General features: G+C 38.8%; 1 protein-coding gene across 1 annotated transcript; it reads right to left on the bottom strand.

Moving 5' to 3' along the window:
• Positions 1 to 12,906: 12,906 nt before the first annotated feature.
• Positions 12,907 to 16,736, bottom strand: LOC145072879 (nuclear envelope-associated protein 2-like). The gene is made up of 6 exons (XM_079019368.1): positions 16,539 to 16,736; positions 15,658 to 16,042; positions 15,418 to 15,525; positions 13,895 to 14,356; positions 13,489 to 13,590; positions 12,907 to 13,283 (listed from the first exon to the last, which is right to left on the bottom strand). Exons 2-6 carry the CDS (start codon positions 15,826 to 15,828, stop codon positions 13,110 to 13,112), a joined length of 1,017 nt encoding a protein of 338 aa, XP_078875494.1. The 5' UTR covers positions 15,829 to 16,042; positions 16,539 to 16,736; the 3' UTR covers positions 12,907 to 13,109.
• Positions 16,737 to 17,127: the final 391 nt, after the last annotated feature.

The following is a 17,127-nucleotide window of genomic DNA, read 5'->3' as shown; positions in this document are numbered from 1 at the left end:
GCCTATAACAACTAATATGTATAGGAAACAACCTTAGGAACTAGGAAAGACTTACAATGAAGTGTTAGAACCTACAATGAAGGGCTGAAAGATGTTCACGGCCACACAAGAGGTGTCCACGACCCTTGGAGGGTTCACGGTCCAAGAACACTTGAAGTGTTCACGGCCCAAATAATGAATCTTTGAAGGGTTCACGGCCAAGATGAAGGGTTCACGGCCAGAACTCCTTGAAGATCTTGAAGAAAAGTGATAGGTCAATAGATGAAAGCATTTGGTTTCCAAGGAATATCAAGAAAGGGTGTGATACTTACGTTTTTAGGTGAAAGGAGACCCTTTTGTGGATGATACTTAAGAGAGAAGGGGAAGTTCATGGGGAAGAGTAGTTCATGACCTAAGGATGGGTTCACGGTCGTGAACCTAGTTTGCAGCCGTGAACACATTTGAAGGTGTTTCCGGCTCGAATGCAGTCCACTGATCTCTTGCTAACACTTCCTAACACACAATCCCTTACGTGTACTAGGCCTAGAACTCATAAAATGACCCTTAACTCAGTAAAAGATAACCGAAAAAAGTCTGAAATTTTGATTGATTTGATTGACTTACAAGATAGAAATTTTGGTTTGTCACATCATCCCCCTGTTAAAGGGAATTTCGTCCCGAAATTAGAATTTAAGCAAAAACACATAGACTAAGGGAAAATATGATGATATTTATTTTTCATTTGATCCTCCCGCTCCTAAGTGAATTCGGGTCCCCGTTTTGCATTCCAACGAACCTTCACTATTGGGATACGGCTTTGTTTCGTTTGCTTGACCTCCCTGTCCATGATTTCTACTGGTTCTTCCACGAAGTTGAGGCTCTCATTGATCTAGATTTCATTGAGTGGGATAACAAGAGTCTTTTCGGATAGGCACTTTTTCAGGTTCGAATACCTGGAAGGTAGGGTGTGCGTTACTAAGTTCTTGAGGTAGTTTGAGTTTGTAAGCTATAGTGTCGATCCTTGCGAGAATCTCAAAAGGCCCTATGTACCTTGGATTTAGCTTACCACACTTTTTGAAGCATATCAAGCACTTTCAGGGTGAGACCTTTAATAGAACAAGGTCACCAACCTGAAATTCCAACGGTTTCCATCTCTTGTCAGCATAGCTTTTTTGTCGGTCTCTAGAGGCTTTCAATCGTTCACGAATTTGAACAATCTTCTATGTCGTTTACCGAATGATTTCCAGACCTGTGAGAGTGCTGTCAGGAACTCGTCCTTTAGCTAGTTGCGTGTCACCCACCTCAGCCCAGCACAAAGGGGATCTGCACTCCTGGCCATAGAGGGCTTCAAATGGAGCAACTTTGATACTAGAATGGTAGTTTTTGTTGTATGAAAACTCGACTAACGGAAAATGGGTATCCCATGCTTTACCAAAGTCATTCATTCAAGCTCGCAGCATGTCTTCCAACGTTTGTATCGTCCTCTCGCTTTGTCCATCAGTTTGTGGGTGGTAGGCTGTACTCATGTCCAGCCTAGTTCCCAAGGACTTTTGTAGCAACTGCCAGAATCTTGAAGTGAATCTATTGTCTCTATCAGAGATGATAGATATAGGAACACCATGCAATCATATAATCTCCATAATCTATGTTCTCGTCGGTTTCTCCATCTTGTGAGTCTCTTTGATCGGCAGAAAGTGTGCGGACTTAGTTAACCTGTCAACGATCACACAAATGGTATCGAGACCACCCGTTGTCTTGGGAAACTTGGTTACAAAGTCCATGGTAATCCGCTCCCACTTCCACTCAGGTATCTCCAGTTGTTGTAGTAAACCTGAGGGTTTTTGGTATTCGACCTTAACCTTGGCGCAAGTAAGACACTTGCTCATGAAGGTAGCAATCTTTGCATTCATGTTAGGCCACCAATATAACTTTTTGAGATCCAGATACATCTTCTGAACCTGGATGAACGGAGTATCGAGTATTGTGTGCTTCATTCATAACAACGTCTCTAAAGCCACCTAGTTTAGGTGTCCAGATCTGATCCACAAGGTATAATGCTCCGTCACCCTTGACTTCCAAGTTCTTATCCATCCCTCTAAGGGATTCACCTGCCACATTTTCAGGTTTCAAGGCTTCCAGCTACGTCTCCTTAATTTGTGTGGACATATATGAATGGATTGTCATCGTCAGAGATTTAACTCTACGTCCTGAGTACTCCTTCCGATTTAGGGCGTCTACTACTACGTTGGCTTTACCGGGATGATAACGAATTTCGCATTCGTAGTCAATTAGTAGCTCGAACCACCGTCGTTGTCTCATGTTGAGCTCCCTCTGGTTGAATATATGTTGAAGGCTTTTGTGGTCTGTAAAGATAGTGCTTTTCTTACCATACAATTAGTGTCTCCAGATCTTCAGAGCAAATACCACTGCTCGTAACTCAAGATCATGTATATTGTAGTTAACTTCATGCGTCTTAAGCTGTCTTGAGTCATAGGAGATGACCTTTCCTCGTTAAATAAGAATACGGCCAAGCCCTTGGTTGGATGCATCGCAGTAAACCACGAAATCTTATATCCCTTCTGGGAGGGATAATATCGGTGCGCTGCATAAGGCTCGCTTCAGCGTTTGGAACGCCTTCTCTTGTTTCTCTTCCCAGTCAAAGGTTGCACCTTTCTAGGTCAAGGCATTAAGTGGTTTTGCAATCCTTGAAAAGATCTGAATAAACATGCGATAGTAGGCAACGAGGCCTAGGAATTGACAAATTTTTTGTAGGTGTCTTTGGAGCTGACCAGTTCTCAATGGCCTTTATTTTGGAAGGATCCACGTGGATTCCCTCTTCGCTAACCACGTGACCCAAGAGTTCGACTCTTCGAATCCAAAATTCGCATTTAGAGAACTTCGCATAAAGCTTCTCTACTCGTAGTGTTTCTAAGATCTGACGTAGATTTTGACTATACTCCTCCTTACTACGATAGTAGATGTGTATGTCATCGATGAATATAATAACGAACTGTTCTAAGTAAGGACGACACATCGGGTTCATTAAGTTCGTGAACATTGTGAGCGCATTGGTTAATCCGAAAGGCATCACTACAAACTCGTAGTGTCCATAACGAGTTTGGAAGGTTGTTTTGGGAACATCTTCCTCTAAAACTCGTAACTGGTGATACTCGGATCTCAGGTCAATCTTGGAAAAGTAATTTGCCCCTTGCAGTTGGTTGAACAAGTCGTCTATACGTGGTAGAGGGTATCAGTTCTTAACGGTCAGTTTGTTTAGTTCTCTATAATCAATGCACATACTAAACAATCTGTCTTTCTTCTTTACGAACAAGACCGGTGCTCCCCAAGGTGAGAAGCTTGGTCTAATAAATCCTTTGCTGAGAAGTTCGTTCAATTGACCGGATAGTTCTTGCATCTCAGCTGGTGCTAGTCGATAAGGCGATTTGGCTATAGGGGTAGCCCCTGGAACTAAGTCGATTCTGAACTCGGCTTGACGTTGTGGTGGTAATCCTGGTAGTTCTTCGGGAAAGATGTCGGGAAAGTCGCGTAATACTGGGATGTTCTTTATGTATTTCGCCTCTTGGCTCACATCAACCACATGAGCAAGGAATGCATGATATTCCTTTCGTAAGTACTTCTGGGCTTGTATACTTGATATGATCCGAAGGTTCGTACCTGGTTTGTCGCCATAGATAAATAGAGTTTCGCTATTTTGTAGATTAAGACGAACGGCCTTCTCAAAACACATGATGTCAGCACGATGAAGACTCAACCAATCCATGTCGATAATGATGACGAAACTTTTAATTGAGACAGGCATGAGGTCGATTGGAAATGAATGGCTATCTAGAGATAGGGTACATCCTATGTATATATTGCTAGTGCTCTCAGTTTTCCCGTTAGCCATTTCTATGGTGAACGTTTCTCTTAGTGCTCGTGGGTGTTGTTTAAGTAAGTGTGCAAATTTTTGGTTCACGATACTCCTCTCCGCTCCACTATCAAATAGTATGCATGCATAAGAGTTATCGAGTAGAAACGTATCAGTGACTACTATAGGGTCTTCCACAGCTTCCTTAAGGCCTATCACCAAGACCCTTCCCACCCCACCAGCATTCCCTGCTTTCGCGCAGTTCCTCTTGTAGTGACCAACCTCCCCACACCCATAACAGGCCTGGCCCACTCCAACGCCAGGGACCTGGGTGATTGGTCTATTCGGAGCTTTGTAGAAACGAACAGTATGACCCTTCCTGTTTCAATTAGCACACTGCATCTCCCAATAGGGTCCGTTGTGGTGGAAGTTGCACTTGTTGCGCTTTGACAAACTCCCAGCATACTGTTTCGTCGGCACAGTGGCAGCAGGTGTTGTTGCAGCATGAACAGCCATGATCGGATGCTTCTTGGCAGAGTTCTGTGTCGTGTTGTTCTTCTTCTTGTCCCAAAACTTCCGCTTGTTGTCGGCGGTTTTGGCTGGTTCTGGGACAGTAGGGGTTGTTATCGGTGAGCAGACTCCATGATCGATGAGTTGCTGTGCCAATCGTTTGACACTGTCAAAGGTAGTGGGGTTCGAAGCTAGCACATTCCCCTGAAATGGAGGTACCAACCGACAAATGTACCTCTCTATCTTCTTTCCCTTAGTGGGGACCATCCCGAGACATAGAGCCACCAGATCAATGAATCTGGCAGTGTAGGCTGCTATGTCGGAGCCCTTCAAGGTTATGCTCCAAAGTTCCTGTTCAAGTTTCTAAACTTCGCCCCTCGGGAAGTATTCCTCAATCATCAGCTCCTTTATAGCTTCCCATCCCATCACATTAGCCACTACGGGAGTAAGTGACTTGACATGGCTATTCCACCATGTGAGGGATCTGTCCGAGAAGGTGCAGGCAGCAAATTTTACTTTGCTTCCTTCCGGGCAGGAGCAGATCTCAAAGATCGAATCAGTTTTCTCGAACCATTATGATAGGACAATGATTCCCCCAGTCCCGTTAAAGGTTCTAGGTTTACAGTTGGGGAAGTATTTGTACGAAAACTCCCTAGGATATCCATGATTGTCACCTTGGGTCGAGTTATCACCCGTTCCACCTCCTCTAGTACCGCTAGCGTTGAATTGAGTTAGGGTTGCTGTGACAGCCATAGCCACTGCAGCATGAAGGACTGCAGGGTCATATTAAGGAGGAGGTGGTGGCTGAGTTGGAGTTATCGGAGGGTTGCATCTTGTTATTCTACGTGGAGGCATCTTTCAACTGTAAGTTTACAAAGATGAAGATAATAGTAAGAATTCAATAGTGATGATAATAAGAGTGATCCATGAACTAAATTGCCATAGTTCAACAAGTAAATAAGAATGTGTTTGTAATAGAGATCTAATACTAGAAAGATGAAAGCATTTGGATAAGGATTTTTTCCAGATGATTTGATACGAGTCAATATCATTGGTATTAAAGATGCAATAAGTTTGGGAAAAATTGACCTTGGAGTAGGTCTTACATCATACCAGAAATGAGAAAATTTTGACAACACAAAGACCTAACAGACTAAAAGTTCAAGGTATTAACATAAGCGGGAAATTAATACTAGAGTCGATACATAGACCTAATTTATATCCAAAAGAAAGAGTAGATTAGACTCTACTCGATAGGAGGTTTGTTCTAGTTGGTACTTGATTCATCCCTGGATTCAGCCAGCTGTTTTTCTGTTTCCCACACACGCCTTTGCAGTGCCACCTGGTTCTGACGAAGATCCCTAGCTTCAGATCGATAGGCATTCAGTTCCACCTGTAGGGCGTCAGTGCGAGACCTTTTGAATTCTTGGTCATCGGTCAGATGACGGAGACGAACCGTGTTGACTCCCGAATTAGCACGGATCTCCATGCCTTGGTTGAAGTTTGCTCTTCCCTGCTCAACATTGCGAGCAACACGATGAACCAAGATAGGAAGGACTTTGTCTGCTGATCCTCCCTCATTCAAGTTGTAAAAGCTTCGGTCCCCATTGTAAGGAGGTGGTTGTCCCTGTTCATGGCTCCACCTTCCCAAGTTCATTGCCCACAGAGGCGTTGGGCCTTGAAAATCCTAACGAGGGTTAGGATTTTGAGCAACTTGGGGTGGATTATAGACTTCAGGTTCTGAGTAAGAGTCTTCTTGGACGTCCTCCTAGTTCTCTTCATCAGAACTCTCCTCGAGGTCTTCTTCTGCTGGGACCATCGGGTTCTCATCCTCGGGTTCAGCTTCAAGCCATCCACCGATCCCTTGATTGGGAAAGTACGGGTCGCTAGGTAGATGGAATCCATCCATGTTATCTAAGAGAGGAAAGGGGTATAACAAACATATAATAGATGTACTACTAAATATAATTAATAGATGATCCTCACCAGTTACGTCTATACTTACGTAGTGCATACCAGCTATACACAACTTTAGATAGAATAGAGCTTCGAATAAGTGACCCAACTCTAAGTCCACAACCAAACAAGGAACAGGAAGTAAAGCGAAGATCACAGATTCTAAGTCTATAACATCTTAGTCATATATAACCTGAATGTATCCACTCATCAACTATAGACCTACTAGTAAAGACCTTTTTAGTTTTCACATAAGTAATTATAGTACCACAAAATACTTATATACTATTTTAAGTTTATGTTATGTTCTAGAGTTCCATTGTAGTAGAGTTGGTAAGTTTTTAGACTTGTTGCAACACCACAACCATTCTTAGGGACATGTTAATCACTTCTCGGGTAGATATAGTTGATTAGGCTATATCCATCCCAAAACTGATTATATGTCCCCAAGCCTACTTGTATTGTTCAACAACTGCAATACTTTTGTTTTGTTCTAGTATGACACTGATCCTAGTATGAACGCATGTATGTATACTTTTAGTAAAATATTTTATTATATTAAAAGTATAAACTCTTGGTCAGAGTATTTTAATCCCCATGTGTTTATAGTTATATATCTTTTATGGGTTGATATAATCAGTTCACTATAAACAAATCTCTCATACTAATCTGCCACACCCCTAAATCAGAACAGCAGAAATGTTCGGGGGCGGAGGACGTCATGTAGAGTATCATAACAATGCACAATAGTAAAACAAGCAACAACATCATCCATTGCATTAATAATATAGTTTATACATGTGTGTTTTGTGTATAGTTGTAAGACACCAAATATATATATATATATATATATATATATATATATATATCAAAATGAAAGACTAGTCTTGAACATGCTCCGTCTTCTCTTAATCTGGTCCAGTGTACCTGTCTACTAGTGGCCTGAGAATACAAGTTATTTTGAAAGAGTAAATCAGCATTTAAGTTGGTGAGTGCATAAGTATTTTAGTGTCAAAAGTTTGCATCTGATTCATGAAAATGTTTGTAAGTGTTTTGATGTAAATGTTTGTATACTTCCTAGAAAATCATATATTTTCTATTAAAATGAAAAGTAGTCTTCTACCAAGACTCAACTGTTTTGTATGTTTGTTCTCTCGTAAAAATGTATGTTTTTCCAAGTTTATGACTATCTTTCCTAGAAAATAGTTTGCATTTCTCAAAGTGAGAATATCACTGCATGAATGTAATCGAAAAATGAAGGTGTATAGTAGTGTTGTGTAAAAATACTCTACTGAAGCACTAACTACCTTAAGATCAAGTTGTTAATTAAGGTAAAAATGTGAAGTGATTATAACCATGCTGATTGACTAGTGTTTAACACGACGACCTGTTTGCGTCGAAACTAACGTGACATTTGTCACCCCTTGGCCTGTCGGCCAAACTGTAGCTAACAGTCGGGATGTGTGATTGTCGGTCCCGTATAGATCTTTACACATAATGCATGTTCTCCCTCTAGGAGACTCTGGTTACAAAACGCGACATAACAAGTATATTGTTATGATGTGAAGTAGTCGCTCACATTATTGTTATCTTGTTCTTGTTATACTCCCTCTGTCCCAATTTTATCATCCACAGACAAAAAACACAGATTAAGAAAAGCATTAATTACCACTAACTTTATATTATAAAATGACAGTTTTGTCCTTACTTTGCAGTTAATGTTCCATTAAATGCTTAGTTGGTTAACTAATAATGAGGGGGTATTTTGGTAAAAATGTTATTTATTTTTAGAAGTGGACTACTATTTTGGGACAAACCAAAAATGAAAGATGGACTATAATTTTGGGACAGAGGGAGTAGTATGTATGTTCCTTTCTGTTCTTGTTATACTATATTTTGTAATGTATAGTAATGGTATGAATGTACTGAATCATGTATGTTTCTTTATTCTAGAAATAGTATGTAATGAACCTCTGAACTGTACCTATTATAGTTTACTAGTACGTTTGTTTGAACTGATACTAATATGAAGAAAGACTCAATTACTCACCATAAGAAACTAAGTTTAGTATATTCCATAAAAATGGGTTTAATATGCATATATGTATTTAATAAGTATAACTATGATTTAGCCGACAGTCGGACTAGTGATCCTACCCTAAGACCACAATCAAACAAGGAACAGGAGTCAAGGTATCTAGCAGTAGTCCTAAGTCCGTTAAAGCATACTTATACGTAAATAGATAGTTGAATATGATTTGATATATAAAAGAAGTTTAAAATAGTTTAAAAGAGTTTTAACAAGTTTTTGAGTGTAAGAAATCCTTTTAGGTGTTGTTTTCACATTAAAATGGTTAACACGTTTGTATTGTGTTCTATGTGTATTCTCCCCCTAAAAGCATTTAAAAAGCATTTAAAAGTGTAATTATAGGGGTATGAACTCACCTGCAGTGAGTGATTCGAATGAAAGATTGATATAGGATATATTAACACATATATGTATGAAATTAGGGCCTATAACAACTAATATGTATAGGAAACAACCTTAGGAACTAGGAAACACTTGCAATGAAGTGTTCGAACCAAAAATGAATGGCTGAAAGATGTTCACGGCCACACAAGACGTGTTCACGGTCCAAGAACACTTGAAGTGTTCACGGCCCAAATGATAAATCTTTGAAGGGTTCACGACCAAGATGAAGGGCTCACGGCCAGAACTCCTTGAAGATCTTGAAGAAAAGTGTAACAACCAAATTTTCATGCCCAAAAATTTCATTTAAATTAAGTGGTTTGTAAAACATTTGTAGTAAAACATCATCAGATCATATCATTTCATAAAACATATCTCGTGTCTGAAAACCCAAAACATGAAAATAATAATAATGTCAGAGTACAATCCCAGAACATCTCATAATGCGGAAAACCAATGTGTGTATGATGTGCCGCTACCGCGCCAGCTCCTTCCCCTTCGCTGAAGAGGTACCTGAAACCAAAACTGAAAACTGTAAGCACGAAGCTTAGTGAGTTCCCCCACTGTACCACATACCATATAACCACATAGCATACATATATTGTCAGGCATATCTGGGTGCCCGACCTACCCCTTTGGTCCTCTCGACCAGATACTGACTAGCATATCTGGGTGCTGGTCTCCCCTTCGGTCCTCTCGAACGGATATTGACTATCATACCTGGGTGTTGGTCTCCCCTTCGGTCCTCTCGACCGGATTTTGGGGACTATTTAACCGCCTACTACTACCACATAACACATATCACATAATATATCTAGCATGACTGCCCCTTCGGCCCTATCGACCGGTAATATGGGGACTGTCTCCCCTACTGTCACTAGCACATAGCATCATATCATACTAGCACGTAAACATATCACAGGTAGTAGCAACCCTAGATGAATATCACAGAGACAATCATCTAATCAAACAACTCCTACTGGTGGGTCGGCATTGTGGCCGTAGACCCACTGCTACAGGAAGGTAACTCACCTTGAAAAGTAGCTGCTGAAAGTCTGCTTGCTAAGCGCCTGACTGCTGAACCGGTAATCCTCCAGCTATAAATCATAAACATAGATTAGCCACTCATAAATACCCTTAGGTCAGATGACTGACCTACCCCTGGTCCAAGGTCAACTCCTTGGTCAAAGTCAACTTCCCATTGACTGGACTCGCCGAGTCCTTCTCCTACTAACCTAGTCCTACTCGACCAGTCCCTCTTCTCACTCACTGAGTCACCCTTAACTCACTACTTGGGACGATAGAACCGAATCGCGATCCGACTCGTCGAGTCCAAGAATAACTCGTCGATTCCCCACGAGCAGATCTCCTACTCGCTTCCAAATCCTCACCAGAGCATCCTTTATGACAATTTGGGTTTCTGGGACTATTGCTACACGTTAAATTGCTAATTTCACGTGCAGATACGAAGGGTTGGACCTTCAACACCTAAACCCCTCTTACTCAGTAACAGTTCGTATGACTCGCCGAGCTTGAAGAACAACTCGTCGTGTTCCAGGCAATCTTCATAGGACTCGCCAAGTTGTTCATCCAACTCGCCGAGTCTAAGACCATCTTCATAGAACTCGTCGAGTTCCACTTTGGGACTCGCCGAGTCCCTTCGACCCACTTCCCATACAGACCAGATCCGAGACATGCAACGCTTCCAAACCATAGATCTATGTTCCTAGGGCATGCTTATCACGCAAAGTAGCAAACTTTACGTGCATGCATGGCCCTATAAGCTCAAAAAGGCAAATCCAATCTCTTTATGAGGTCATACACTCAATAGGGACCTCAATCACTTCAACCACAGAGACTTTATACTTCTAATACGTCCATAAGGTCTAGATTTGAAGTCCTTTTTGATCATAGAGCACAAACACATGGAGTTTGGTGTTTTAGGGCTTGAAAACCACCAATTAGGGACAAAAGGGGATCTAATGAACTAGTGATCAAGGTAGGGACTTTTCTACCTGAATGGAAGCCTCTTACAGGGTAGATGTCGGATCTACTTCCCCTCCTTGCACTCTTCCACCTCCTTCTTCTTCTCTTAAGCTTCAAACTTCCTTCATAAGGCCAAAATCACTCATAAGGACAAAAAGGGGCTAGGGTTTCGCTCTACAGCTCTTCTGGAAGTGTTAGGGACAAGGGAGGTCAAGTTAGAGTGTTTAAATAGGGTGCAAACACCCGGGTTAGGGTTTTTGCCCAAACAGGGCCTACTCGCCGAGTCTAAAGCTTAGACCCCACGTCTCATCCTGCTTCTACTCGGCGAGTTGGTCCTTCAACTCGTCGAGTCCAAGGCAAAAAGCATTATTTAAGAAATATTAATTACAAGGAATACGTACCAGGAACCAGGTGCTACATAAAGTGATAGATCAATAGATGAAAGCAATTGGTTTCCAAGGAATATCAAGAAATGGTGTGATAATTACGTTTTTGAGGTGAAAGGAGACCCTTTTATGGATGATACTTGAGAGAGAATGGGAAGTTCACGGCTGGAAGGTGAGAAATGAAGAGAAAAATGGCTAACACCCATATATATGGGGAAGAGTAGTTCACGGCCCAAGGATGGGTTCACAGCCGTGAACCTAGTTTGCGATCGTGAACACTTTTGAAGGTGTTTTCGGCTCGAATGCAGTCCACAGACTCTTGCTAACACTTCCTAACACACAATCCCTTAAGTGTACTAGGCCTAGAACTCATAAAATGACCCTTAACTCAGTAAAAGATAACCGAAACAAGTCTAAACTTTTGATTGATTTGATTGGCTTACAAGATAGAAATTTCGGGTTGTTACAGTTTAATTTTAAGTGTTAGACTTTTGTTTGAACAAGTGTGACATTTATTGACTTTTATTGACCCAAAATAACCGGTTGTTACATTATCTCCTCGTTAGAGGGAATTTCGTCCCGAAATTATTTCTAAAGTGGCACTCATGAACTAGAGAAAAGATGTGTGTATTTTTGTTTCATTTGATCTTCCCTTTCAAGTGAATTCAGGTTCCCACTTGGCATTCAGTTCTTGTGTCTTATCTTTGATATCTGAAAAAACTAGGTGCCTTTCTTTTTCTCTTGGGTTCCGGTTGAGGTTGATCATCATCGGGATTGAAATCCGTTTCGGGTATGAAATGAGATTGGTGTTTGGGATTAGAATTGAGTTTGAGATTGGAATTAAAATGGGGGTTGGGATTAGAATTGGAATTAAGTTTCTTGAATGGCATTAAATGGGTTGAAATTATTTTGGGATTGAGATTGAAATTGAGGTTCAAATTAGAATTAGAATTGGGGTTGGGATTGACTTGGATATCAATTGTACTAGTATGGACGGCACCAATATAACTGAAAGTGGGGATGAAAAAATAGGAGAGTCCATTTGAAGCCGGTAGAAAAAGGGTGATGAAAGGTTTTAAAGTGGTTTGTATTTTGGTTTTTTTTTCTTGTTTCTTGGGGTTTTGGCTTGAAGGTTGAATTGGAGGGAGCTTTTCACCAAAAAAAGATCGGTTTGAAAGAAATATGAAGAAATTGATTGTTGTAACTAAATAGATGTTGGTATTTATAGTGGTTGAAAGAGGTTAAAATTTTGAAATTTTAAACAGTGGATAAAAAATTCATTGGTTTTGAAATTTGAATATACTCTTTCATATGTTAGTCATTTCTGAATACGATTCCAATGTCAAGGCATGGTGATACCACCTCAACTTCTACCAAGGTGTTAGAAATTTGAATATACTCTTTCATATGTTAGTCATTTCTGAATACGATTCCAATGTCAAGGCATGGTGATACCACCTCAACTTCTACCAAGGTGTTGCGGAGTGACTCCATGCACCCTAAGAGATAAATTTAAAATCTTAATGATCAATTTCTTTCTCATTTAATAAAATATATAAATTATGTATATTTTTTATACATTTGAAATAGATTGTTAGCCAAATTTGGCGTTAACCTATTTTTATTTATATATTAATTTATTATTTATATAAATTTATACTAGTATTTATTAGCTAGTTTTTAACATTTTTACAGCAAAATATAGATTTTAAACTAAAGTCTAAAACCTAGTTTTTCAATATGCTTTAGAATTGTAGCCGAGAAATCTGAAATTTGAAATTTTTAAAAAGATCGACAGGCAGGGTATTTTATAAACAAACCCATCCCCTCTCATTGGCTCTCTATGATCCTAATTTTTATCCAGGCATCCAACACTTTAATTCCATTCACATACACATTCACCTTTCAAATTATCTCTAACATAATACACCTACGCTACTAGACTACAAGACTACTAGCGCTTAGAAATCAACACCAGAATCACCATCGACATCGATACAGCAATCTTAAACCCTGGCATCTCCCAGAAGTTCTGATTCTGCTTCTGGTTTTCCCCGTTTCCACCATTCTTTGTTGCTGCCAATTCATCTCTCACTTCTTTCAAAGCTTTGTCTCGCCTCTCTCCCATCTGCAAAATCATTATTATAGCATCATACTTCCGTTTCTTTCCTTGTATGACTTGTAAAAGAATCTACCAATTTTAATAAATGTCATTGAAACAAAAAACAATTTTCACTATTATAGTAGTTGGATGCATTTTACAAAATATAATATCCCAAAGTTTATCCATTCAAAATAATAATTCTTGCCCAAAACAACAAAACTAGAATTACCCGTTGGAGCTTCCGGGTTTGAGCCCGAGCTTCATGAAGACAAAACTCAAGTTTTAAAACTCTTTTCTTCAACTCCTGATCTGCTCTACGATGTTTCTCCAACTGTCACATACAAGATTTCAACTTATTACAATCAAACATTAATAAATATTTTGTTATCAAACATAAATCTCTTAAAGTGTTTTATTTCTTTCTTGGTTAATGAGCTTATACGGATGGAACTTAATCACATAAGCTATATATCAGTCTCTTTAATTTTTACGTCAAAAAACACATCTTAATTTTAAGTCCTATTTACAAATTTTCCCTCATTTAACTTTTCTTTCCATTTTCCATATGTAGTTATGTACAACAACTTTTATATATTTTAAATATCATCTATTCACAAAGAATATATAAGACATACTTGGGACTCAAGATCCTTGGTTTTGAGTTTCCAATGAGCTGACATAACCCGGAGTTCATCTCTCAACTTGCTTATTTCTTCGTCTTTGGCTGATAACAATTTCATCATCTTGTCAAGATTTCGAGGTGAAACCTCATCAAGGATCTTCCTCAATTCGCAATCATTATTTGCTCCAGCTTTTGCGAGAGCTTGCATGATGTCATGTTCAACTCGCATGACTTCATCTTTCAATTGTTTTTGTGAAGATTCTCGTGATTCAAGATCCTTCTGCAAAAGATCTAGTTGATGTGCCAATTGATTAACTCGAGCTTCATGCTCTTTCAACGACTTGTTCTTCTGATCCAGTTCCTTTAACAGAGCCATGCATTGAAGCTGTGCAGATTGAGCAGAAATGGCACTTGCATCCGCTGTTGCTTTTGTGAACGAAAGTTGTGATGTAAGATGATCCAAGTCCCGTTGATACTGTAAGATCAGATACAAACTCATTAAGTGTTGTCTGAATAAATTGTTAGCTAGAAAACACCCAACAAAATGACGACACAGTTACACGAAAGCAGATTTGTGAATAATCGAGTTCAGGGCATAATTCATCTTCGATTCGTATAGGGGTGATTCGTCAAAGTGATTATTTGTTAAAAAGGGTTTCCCGATCTTGTTTTGAAAAAGGATTGCAAATAATTAAATACGCGAGTTTGGAAATTCGTAGGGTCTGATTGAAATAGGAAAAGAATTGTTGTGGCAAAAGTTGAAGAAAGCAAAGTACGGGTCATTAAAAAAACCGGCTGCCAAGTTTTTGATGTCGGTGTGAGGGGTAGCGGAGGAATTTAACAAAAAAAGGACTGAAATTGTAAATATCAAGTGTAAAAAATATACAGAAATTCTAAAGGCCTTTTCAATTTGATTTTTTCGCCATTTGTATACTACAAGTAAGTTTATAATAGTAGGTTTATGTGTTCATGTTCATACTTCATAGTAAACTTGTACTTTTTTCCAATGATATTAAAGTATAGTGTTTTTGTTTATAATCTTAGTGTGGAAATGTTGAAGTAATAATCATATTACAAAAGTTTTTATTATTACAACATAAAGAATCTCGTATAGTAACATCTAGATTTGAACAACTCTCGAAATGCATCATTTATTATGAAAAACCAGATCTAGATTTGCCCATTATTGATCCAATCTAAAAGGAACCATAAGTGGAACATATGGACAAAATGGGTATTTCATATACAAGTTTGGTCTAAATATTATATCATTCAATTTGAGTTGGGTGTCTCCATGTTATTCAAAATTTGCTAAAGACAAACTTTTTCAACCCTAAAGTGAAACAAGAATATTCTAACACAAAAAGGATTTATAAATTATTCCTATTCTAAATCCACCAAAAAGCCAAAGGGAAACAGACGAAAGGCAGCTTACAAAGATTTGTTTTTGATATAAACATATTTGAAAAATCATAGATCAAACAAATTCAAATCAAGCGAAGCAAATCTATATGATTAAAATCAAGAAAGTCAAACCTTTTCAGCATCGGATGATGATGCTTGAAGCTGCAGATTTCTCTCATCTAAACTCTTCTGCAATCGACAAATCTCTTCTTCCATGTTCTTAGCTCTTATTTCTGCTTCCTGTAACAACATATAATCATTAAAGCCGGAAAATTGTTAAGATCTATGAATATTCAATCGCACCACTAAATAAAACAACAAGTAGAACTCCTTTTGACTTAAGTTGTCGGATCAAAAACCAAGAACGCGTACCTGTCTAGTTAAAGATTCTTTAGCAAATGACTCTTCTTGGGATGAAAGACGACTGCGGACATCCTTGAGCTCGGCGGCGAGTGAAACCACGTTCCGGCGAAAATTCAGTTTCTTCTCATCCAGATCCCTCAGTAACGGATCAATCTCCTTCGTTGAAGTCTTGCTTGACATCTTTCAGTTGTTCTCGAAGATTAATTGACAATGAAACATCAAGATTCAAACTCAGAAACGGACGATCTTTCAAATCTTTCGTGGGTAGAAATACGTCCACAAATCTTCGTCAAGCATGTGAACAAACGATATAACTCGTGACTACTTTATTTTAAAATGAAGTCAAAGAAAGAGCGAAATACGAACAATGACTCAACTGTAACTTGCGTGTATCCTGTAAGGAATTAATTACAGATAGAGAGAGATGAAGGTGTTAGATGTATGAAATTAATTAATTATATAAAAGTCGAAGTTTGAAACTGAATGAAGTGAGAGAAACGATTGATATAAAAATAATTCAAATGAACCTGTCAATTTGACAAAGATGTCGATGAGTAAACAAAACTAATCCGAACCGCACATTTAGCATCTTAAAACAATTTTAATTAAAAAAATAAATAAATAAATGAAAACATGAAACTCGTTCCTTCTTCCTAACACTCACATCCCCAGATGTGTGATTCATTGAAAGAGAGTTTCTAAGCAATTAATACTCCCGACCCACAAGATTAATATTTGTGATTTGAAAGGTGGGTCGAGCTTGAAACTGTTAGAAATGAAAACTTATAACAGCGATTAAACTAAAGAATGAAAAGTTTATCAAGATGAAACTAATCTGGGGTTGAAATCATTTTGGCAAATTTGATTTGGGAAAAAATAACACGAATCACCTTAAATCAGAAGACCCATATGAAGACGACCCTTGGAGACGACAGAATCTAAAACATATGAAGAATCTTCATAGTGAGAAGTAGGAAGGTTTTAGGAAGGAGATATGTGGAAAGTTGAACAAGATGCGACGATGTAACACCTGTAAACGAGCAAAAATGTTAAAGAGGGAGAAGGGAAGGGAAGAAGGTAGGTTCGGATTTGTGGGTTAATGTTAGAGAAAGGTTTGGTAATAAATGCCAAAAACCGAACCTATTGGTCATTAGGTTGGGTTGACTGTGAGCGCGCGGCAAAATCAAATTTTTGGGGTCATGCTTTCCACCTCAGCGTTGGCATCTTCTGGCACACAAAACTTGTGTCTCTTCTTTTTCCCTGGAAATACACAATGAATTCCATAATTCAAGGACGATTATCATTTTTAATCTTTATTAAACTATTGTTTTTTTTAAGTGACTTGTTTTTATACAGCATAATTTGTAGTAATATTCGGAAAAAAAATAATAATAAGGGTTATGGGTTATTTGATTTACCGGGTCCGGTTAGACATTTTGGCTAACTCGGTCCATATCAGAGTGTTTGATTCAAATAGAG

Source organism: Lactuca serriola, chromosome 9, assembly GCF_051521515.1.
Source record: "Lactuca serriola cultivar US96UC23 chromosome 9, Lser_US96UC23_V15, whole genome shotgun sequence".
In the NCBI taxonomy this organism is placed as follows: Eukaryota; Viridiplantae; Streptophyta; class Magnoliopsida; order Asterales; family Asteraceae; genus Lactuca; species Lactuca serriola.
The sequence above is the reverse complement of the archived record's forward strand: the minus strand, read 5'-3'. Positions and strand labels throughout refer to the sequence as shown.